This window comes from Solanum stenotomum, chromosome 10 (assembly GCF_019186545.1).
Source record: "Solanum stenotomum isolate F172 chromosome 10, ASM1918654v1, whole genome shotgun sequence".
NCBI lineage: Eukaryota > Viridiplantae > Streptophyta > Magnoliopsida > Solanales > Solanaceae > Solanum > Solanum stenotomum.
In genome coordinates, this window is record NC_064291.1 from 56,465,178 (window position 1) to 56,474,655 (window position 9,478).

General features: G+C 34.0%; 1 protein-coding gene across 1 annotated transcript; it reads left to right on the forward strand.

The window, feature by feature from the left end:
- Nucleotides 1-3,104: 3,104 nt before the first annotated feature.
- On the forward strand, nt 3,105-9,074 carry LOC125841318 (protein ENHANCED DISEASE RESISTANCE 4-like). Its single transcript, XM_049520428.1, has 5 exons — nt 3,105-3,791; nt 4,919-7,289; nt 7,805-7,865; nt 7,968-8,191; nt 8,791-9,074. The coding sequence occupies exons 1-5, from the start codon at nt 3,674-3,676 to the stop codon at nt 8,855-8,857; spliced, it is 2,841 nt and encodes a 946-aa protein (XP_049376385.1). The 5' UTR covers nt 3,105-3,673; the 3' UTR covers nt 8,858-9,074.
- Nucleotides 9,075-9,478: the final 404 nt, after the last annotated feature.

The following is a 9,478-nucleotide window of genomic DNA, read 5'->3' on the forward strand; positions in this document are numbered from 1 at the left end:
TAATAATAATAATAATAATAATAATAATAATAATTCAATATGGGCAATTTGGAAATTGTATAAAAGAATTAAGGGCAAAAAGGTAATATACTTGGTCAACATAAAAGTGCTTTTAAGTTAAAAAAAAAAAAGCTCCCCCCCTATCTTTTAGCTTTTGGCTTAAAATAAGTCATTTTTGACTTAAAATAAGTCATTTTGATAATTGCCAAACACTCTAATAAGTCAAAAACTGGCTTTTAAGCCAGTTTGACCAGCTTAAAAGCCCATCCAAACAGGCTCTTAGTCTTAATAACATAAGCATAAATTATACATTAATGATTGTAAAAATAAATATCAGGATCTGTAACATAAGCAATAGTGTCAGTGAACCACTCAACATGAGCAAAATATACAAATATTTAATTGTGAAGAAGAAGAAGAAGAAGAGGAGGAGGAGGTTCAGAAGTTTCGTTGTGTTAAAATGAGAGGAAATCTCTCTATTTATAGATAACAACTGGTAGTGTGAACAAATGTTTATTGTGCCTTATTAGAAAGGTTATAACTATTTGGAAAAGGTGCAACCCTTCGGAAAGGTCACAACCTTTCATAAAAGTCATAACTTTTCATAAAAGTCGCAACTCTTCATTAAAGTCGCAACTTTTCATAAAAGTCACAACTCTTCATTAAAGTCACAACTTTTCATTAAAGTCGCAACTTTTCATAAAAGTTGCAACTTTTTATGAAAGGGAAGGCTAATAAATAAATAAGTTAAAAGGAAATTCTGGTTTGTGGTGGCGCCACGTAGGCGGGCCTAAGGTTCTCTTTATATATATATATATGATCTTTTTATCATATTGATATGCAAAAAATTAGAATTTATATTATTTTTCGTATAGTTTTTGAATATCTAAAAATTTTGGTTAAAAGATTGAATTAATGTAATCTAATTTAACTTTGAAAATTAGTCAAATTGACTTTCAAAAAGTGCAAAAAAAAATTAAAAGTAGACAGAAGGAGTAATTTCGTACTATAAACCCTAATAAATTATTTTTCTCTTCTACATAATATTTTTTCAAGATCCCAAATATAATTTGACAAATTTCTGCACAATTCCTATATCATGGTTGTTATATTTTTCTTGTTTAAGGGTTAAATTCAAATTAAATATCAATACTATAGTCTATATGATTGGTACAAACGAGACAAATAAAATAGCTTGTATTTGTCATCGAGAGATCATGAGATGGTTAATAGAGTTTAAAATTGAGATTTGTAAATTAAGAATCTTTTGATAGGAAGCGCTTAACTTCTCATATGATAATCAAAATTATGAAAATATTCCTTGGTATAAATTTTGATATTATTTAATATTTTATTTGGTTGCATTTTCAATATTTTGAATAACAATTTCGATATAATATTGTATTGAAGCTTCAATATAATTTATACCATATTCAATGATTGATAGCAACTTAAAATTAGCAAAACCTAGATAAAACAAGTAAAATTGTAAAATAATACTATGTATATATATAATATTATTAATCCATTATTTTTTTTATATCATGCCTTGTAACCATTTTTTTGTGGACCAAACAATCCCTAGTTATCTTATTACTTGGCGTGAATAAAAACTGTCAAAATGGTGAATTTCAAAGACTCAATAATTAGAAAAAGGACATTGTACTTCAAAGACAACAATGTTTCATATATCCTAATATCCACAAAGATTTGTTTCTAGTAAACTTTTGAAACCAAAGTAAAGTAAAGAAAGGAAAATAATTAAAGGGCAAAAACACAGATCTTGTCAAATAGTATATGGAGTGGAGTGAGGACCAATTCATATACTTGCCATTGATAATAAAATGATAAATATTTTTTTCATTCTTATTTTAAATTATTGAATTCGAGTTTTGAGTATGAAGTTATCTCAGGAAGGACATCACCTCCCATATGAAATTTTTTCGATCATTTGGACTTTTTGAGTTTTGGTCTTATTTTATGTTGGTCTTAACTCTTTAATTTATCTCCGTCGTAGTAAATATTTTTCGTTTTGATTTGACATGTAATTTAAGAACGTAAAAAAGTATATTGAATCTCATTATCTTAATCTAAAGATACATATAATATATCAAAATGTACTTTAATATGTAGTTTTAAACATGTTAGTTATTACATAAAAAATTGAAATTAAAGAGTTGTTACAAGAAAAAGGAATGAAAAGTTCTATTTGAACATATTAAAAAGGAATATAAGACAAATAGATTGAAACGGATAGAGTAATCATCAAGGGCGTAGGCACATGTAAGTGTCGTCGGAAAAAATACTGTATATACAAGTAAAATGATACATAAAGTGATTAAATAACATATTTTGGACACCCTTGATGTAATATGTTGTTATAGTCCAGTGGTTTCAGATGCCTTTAATGGTTTTAAACACCTTGAATGAGCTAGTGCTCACGTGTTCGAGCATTTGTTGTGCAATTTCTGGACAACCTTCCTGAAAGAAGAGCATTTGTTGTGCAATTTATGAATACCCTTCTTGAAATTTCTGGCTTCGCCACTGGTAATCATTTCATGGGGCATAAAACTTATATTTTAGTATCATAATATTTTTAAAAAAATTCTCGAACACAACTTTAATTTCTAAAAAAACATATGCTACATTAGATAAACATTCGATTGCTAAAGAATAAAAAGTAAAGACCGGTCCATTTAACGGGTACAACATGCAATTTTATAAAAAATTTAATAAAAATTTCAAAATTTAATCAAGATTGATACGAATTTCAAATACTTCCTAAAAAAAAAGACAGAGAAAAGTCAGGACCAAGTCCCTCAAGAAGAAGCCACAATCAAAACTACTTTTGACTAAAAAAAGATCTTCAAACAAACAGCTAACAAGCCTCCATCGCTCTCTCTTTGGCTTCGTCAAAGCAACTTTTATTATCGAAAACGATTTATCAACCACACTTATAACTAAAAAAAGTAAAAAAAAAAAAACAGTATCGTTTAACAGATTTTACCAAATAAAACGACATCATTTTTATTTTGCAAGTATTATTAATGGTCCCCTTGTTTATTTGAATATTATTGTTATTTATGACTTTATAATATAATCTGAAAAAAGCAAGAAATTGTCGAGAAACGGGTCACCATTTATTCTCTCTCCCTCCAATTCCAAACCTTCCCTTTTCTCTTTCTTGGGAAAATCAAATTCTGCAACTTTTTTTTTTTTAGAAACAAGAAATTGTTAGCTTTTTTTTGCTTTTTTACTTCTGTATTGTGAAGTTTATTTCACACTTTTTCTTTTGTTGTGTTTCTTTAGTACCTTAAAAGTGTTAAAGTTATCATCTTTGTCATTTTTACTTATTTTGGTTTAGTCCAAGAACCCATTTTTTTCATTTGGGTGTTTTCTTTTTTCACTTTGGTGTCTGTATTTGGAGTGTAATAGTAATAAAGTTGTCTTCTTTGCATTATTTTTCCTAAAATTTGTCAAGTTCAAGAACCCATTTTGGTCTTTGCATTGAGTTTTGATCTGGGAATTTTGTGTTGTTTTTCTTGTTTGTGATAAAGTTGTTGTCTTTTTGCTATTTCTGCTTAAGTTTTTCAAGTTCAAGACTAGATTTTGCTCTTTGAATTGGTATCTGGGGTTTGTTTTTTCTTCCTTTTTCACTTGGAGAAACTTGAAAATGGCGGAAGGTTCTTCAAATGTTCGATTGGTTCGTTGTCCTAAGTGTGGAAATCTTCTACCTGAGCTTCATGACTTTTCTGTTTACCAGTGTGGTGGTTGTGGTACTGTTCTTAGAGGTAATATTCTCTCTATTGGTCTATTACTCCTCTATACCTTATGTTGAACCTAGTAAAATCTTAAAAAGAAGTTTAAATTATGTGAGTGGAATTTAGTATGGTGTCTATAGTGGCGTAGCCAGGATTTTCACAGGGTAGTCAAAGGGGATTCGACAACTAACTATATATATATGTAAATGAATATCTTGATCATTGTATACTCCTTTCGTTTCAATTTGTTTGTTTGGTTTGACATGACATGACACGTAGTTTAAGAAAAAACTAAAGATAAGTAACAACAACATACCCTATATAGTTCCACAAAGTGGGGACCGGGGAGGGCAGAGTGTAAGCAAATCTTACCCTTACCTTGAAGGTAGAGAGACTCCATTGGAAACTAAAGATATGTAAAATGTACCAAAATGCATTTTAATCTTGTGGTCTTAATCATGCCCTGTTGAAAGTTTGAATTGAAGAGTTGTCAAAAAAGGAAAGGAAAGAGACATAATTTTTGAAAGGGACTAAAAAGGAAAGTAAGACAAACAAATTGAAACAGAGGGAAGTACAATGTAATTTTAGAACCCCATCCGGTATTCTAGCTTTGGTAATGGGTGTTTAAGTGGCGGATGATGACATAGGTTGGGCTTTCATATAGCCTACACGAACTTGTGTGAGACTGAAGCGTATGTTGTTGTTTGAACAGACAAGATCTTATGTTCTAAGTCTCACCTTCACTACAACAACATCCACGACACAACCCCGAACAAGATCGGTTATATGAATCCTTACTTCTTCATTTAAGCTCATTTCATAACATCATTAAGTTCTAAGTCTTTCACTGATTCACCAAAAAAAAATATTTCAACTTGCTAGTTAGGTCTAAGAAAAAACCCAGGCGTCCACGTGAGGGGCCGAATTGAAGATGAGGAAGTAAAAAGGTGCCATTTCTAACGGTTCAAGCTTTTAGATGAGGGTTTTCACATAGTAATTGAATACTTTTTTCCTTTGCAATTGTTTCTTTGGTATTCCCATGTTCAGGACAGCAGAACTTTTGTAATATTTCAAATAGATTGTAGTATAAGTTTAGAACTGAGTCTTGGTTTTAAGATTCTAAAGTTCTGTTTTTGCTTGTTATTATGATGGTGCAGCGAAAAATAAGGGGATTTTGGACGATGGCTTGTCTGAGGTATCAGATGGTGAAAAGATTAGAGCAGTTCCTGATAGAGGCGATGTTGCTATGAATGTAGATACTGTTTCTGATTTTGATGAGGAACATAGTGAGTTTCAACAAGGTAGGACAGAAGGGAGAAGTCAAAATGGAAGAATGGTATCACGTCGTCAGGTCATTTCAGCATCCGATGATAAGGAAGTTCCGGATGATTTTGATAAAGCCAGAGAGGGTAAACCAAGTTTAGTTAGTTCGAGGGTAGATAGGTTTAGAAGAGAGAACTATTATGATTATGATGAATGTGGTACTTCTAAAGGCAAGAAGGATAATAGTGTTGGGGTGGATAATTATTGGGGAAAGATTAATACTGTTGAATCTGTCGGTCTCAGTGTTAGAAATGAGCTTAAGACGGTACGGCCTTCGTCACTAGGTTCAGGACCACCTATGGACAGTCGGTACATGGAAAAATCTTATGCAAATGGTTCAAATGCAACAAGGCAAGGGAAGTTCAGCGCTTCTCCATATCCTAAGGAAGGGCCTTTAGAAAATGACATGGGTTCTTACTATGGCTCTGTTAACCATAGGAGGTACAATGGTGGTTTGGACGGGGTAGCTGGAGTCGCAGACTTGGAGAGCAATAGAGCAGAGCTTTTAAGGAAGATTAATGAATTAAAGGACCAACTTAGCCGAACTTGTGATGTTACTGAGAAACCTAAGGATAGGGTTCCTGTTGATGGAAGGATGGCTTCAACATCCGTTGATCCTTCTAGCAGGTATGATGTGCATAACCAGGGGTCTTATGGTGCTAACAGACATCCCCTAGGTCCATCTAAGAATGTTCGAGAGCGTCCATACACATATGGACATCAAGGGAATGTTCCTTATAAGGGTGCACATGGTTCAACGATGCCAGACTCTTATCCTTCAGACAGCTTTTCACATGAATTTCTTGGATATGGAATGGAATATCGCCAGCAAATGCACAGAAAGCCTCCCCATCAGATGCCATATCATCATTTCCCCCCAACATATCCTGAACATTATCCTGGGCATCACAATGATAACTTCTTCATACCACATCCACATGAAACCCTTTTCCACCAATCTGCATGCTCTTGTTCACATTGCTCGAACCAAAATTATCAAATTCCTCCAGTGATTCAACCATCTGGTTTTGTCAGCCGAAGATCACGAAATGGCCCTGCTAATCCCATTCTACATCACCACATGAACTCTGTGGGTTATGGTCCAGGGGGTTATACATCTGAAGGCTCCTCTGCCCTTAATAAGAATTATCATGAAGGGCGGCGACTTACAAGAAGTTCTAGTGACCTGGAGTCAGAAAATGGTGGTCTTGGTCATCGGCGTTATCCTAGAAAAGTGGTTGTTGCTCATAGAGTTGGACGTGTATATCAACCTATAGCAGGTGGTGCCCCTTTCATTACGTGCTGTGGCTGCTTTGAGCTGCTGAAGATTCCTAAGAAATTAATGATAACAGGAAAGAATGAGAAGAGAATGAGATGTGGATCCTGTTCGGCCATAATTCTATTTGAACTTGGTAGCAAAGAGTCGGGTGTTTCCTTTTCTACACAAGTGAAACAACTGTCTGCTGAGTTTGCTCCTGGTACCAGTGATGTGCCAAATGAGAATCTTCAAAATACTAATGGTTGTTTGATAAATGATGAGATGACTCCTTGGTCTGATGATTATGATAATTCTAACTACCATTTCACCGATACTAAGCTACAGTCACCTTCCAGGAGTCAGAAATCAAATTCCACTGAACTCGAGAAGAGGTATAGTGCTCTTTCTTCACCATCTAGTCATTCTGAAGATGAATTAAGCCCGGAGAGTGCGATTGTTAGACATGATCTTGCTCACCGTGCTGAAATGCCCCTAGAAGATGATCCTATACTGCTCCTAGATTCTTCTCAAAACGACCATGCTTATAGTATTTCTCCCAAAGATGTGGTAGAAAAAATCAGGAAGGAGGACATGAAGGAACACACTGATCAAGAGAGGACCATACTTGATAGAAGTACCTCTAGGCAGAATTCCATTAAAGATGTATCGATGGCAGTGGAAATGGATGTCTCGACGAATGAATTTGTACATAGTGGTGTATCTGTGGAATCAAATCAATCAAGCAAAGAGGAAAATTTATCAAAAAGCTATAAAGGAGGTCAGTCCTTCATGGGCTTTATAAAAAGGAGCCTTGGAGAATTATCAAGATCTCATCAAAGTTCAGAGAATGGAAGATCAAATGTGTTTGTAAATGGCAGAGCAATACCAGATCGTGTTGTTAGGAAGGCGGAGAAGTTAGCTGGGACCATTCAGCCAGGAGATTACTGGTAAGTACATCTGTATTGAGAAGACAAAGGATATTACTTCCTCCATTTCATTTGTTTGTCTTACTTTCCTTTTTAGTCCGTTTGAAAAAGAATGCCTCTTTCCTTTTTTGGCAACTCTTTAATTCCATCTTTCATGTGGCATGTTTAAGAGACCACAAAATTAAAAGACATTTAGGTACATTGTACATATCTTTTGCTGAAGACCATAACATTCAAAAGTCTTTTATTTTCTTAAACTTCGTGTTAAGTCAAAACTAGACAAACAAATTGAAACGGAGTGAGTATGTGATATAGTAGTTTAAAAAATGCATATTAGTTCAGCCTTTTCTTGATTGCTTTCTCATAATCCTGGATGCTAGTAACTGCTGAGAAGAAACTCATTCTGTTCACTTCGTCCTTGTGGTGAAATTTACATTGTGATGCTTTCTTGTGGATGCGATTTTGCTTTTTTAATATGATGACAGCCTTAAATTATCTGAAATTTGACTTCAAACTTTGTTTAAATGATGAACCAGGTATGACTACCGTGCTGGCTTTTGGGGAGTGATGGGCCATCCCTGCCTTGGCGTCATTCTGGTATGATTCAATTCATTCAATACTGTCTGATATATATAACATATCTCTTGGAAGAATTTTGGTGGATTACCAAATTGATGAAGTATTACAATTTGCTTGCAGCCAAATATTGAAGAATTTAATTATCCAATCCCAAACGATTGTGCTGCTGGGAACACAGGGATCTACGTGAATGGACGCGAGCTCCATCAGAAAGATTTAGATCTTCTTGCAAGCAGAGGTCTCCCTATAACGAAAAATAAGTCTTATTTCGTTGAGATTTCAGGAAGTGTTATTGATGAACACACTGGTGAAGAACTTGAAGGCCTTGGCAAACTTGCCCCAACGTGAGTTTCCTATTCGATTAAAAGCTAAAGTTCACATTTTTCTGAAGGCATAACCTTGTTAGAACACAGTTACGAATTTCTGAAGCTAAGGATATGAATTTATGCATGTAACATTAGAGGAAGTCAGGAACACTATTAGATTTAGGTGGATTAAAGTAACGGATAATACATAAACAAACACTAAAACTTGGCCTTAGCTGACAAATAAGCACTCCAACTTTGAGAGTGCACACATCTGGAAACTAAACACTCCAACTCGTTCAGTGTGTCTCGTTGGAGTGTTCAGACAATACAATGGATACGAGTTGAGGTGTCTAGATGTACATACTCAAAATTGGAGTGCTTACTAGCAAGTTGAGGTCACGTTTAACTGTATGTTCATGAATTATTTTTGAACTGATATGTCACCATCTGAATTCCTGAGATTCCGGGATGTAAATATTCCATTTACCATCACTTGACCACCCGCGAAGTAAAAAAAATGATGGATGATAATATGTTTGCATGTTATCTTTCAATGAGGAAATTGTATAGTTTCAATGGGATGCTTTTCTTATAACCTAATCTGACGTTACACTGGTTTTTGTTATCGCTAACAGGGTTGAAAGAGTAAAGCATGGATTCGGTATGAAAGTCCCAAAAGCATTTGCAGAGCAACTATGTTAGTTGAAGGCACTTCAGTTTCTTCTTTGGTATGTAAACCTGAAGTGAATCAGATATGAAGTCTGTGTAAACTAAAATCTGCAGAATTTTGTAAAAAAGAAAGTAATCTTATTTGGTGACAAAACTTAGATCATTTAGTTATTTATTGATTTATCTTCTTTAATGTAGCCTTTCACCAATTGGATCACACACTGTTCACTTCTGGTTTGTGTTATATATAAGTAGAATGCTTACAAACTTCTTGATGGAACAACATCAAAGAGAGAATTGTGGATTTTGCTTCTCACATATATTCTTTTGTTTATTGTTTTAAGTAACTTTAATCTGCATATTTTACTCTCTACTGATCATACATAAGACTAATTTCTTGAAAGTTCTTTCCACCCTATGTTGCTCGGATGCTTCAAAAATCATAATGTTTACGCGTGGTGTTGGATCTTTCAAAGCATTTTTTTGAGGATTTGTCATACGTGCTGCAACATTTCCGAAGAGTCTAAGCAACATAAGCTAAAACACTAATTTATTTAATCAAATCAATAAGAGAAAGGTGTTAAACTATGTCAGTGCATTATTATCATACATTAGTTTACCTTTTTCTGAAAGTTTAGTAATACGAAAAGGTGT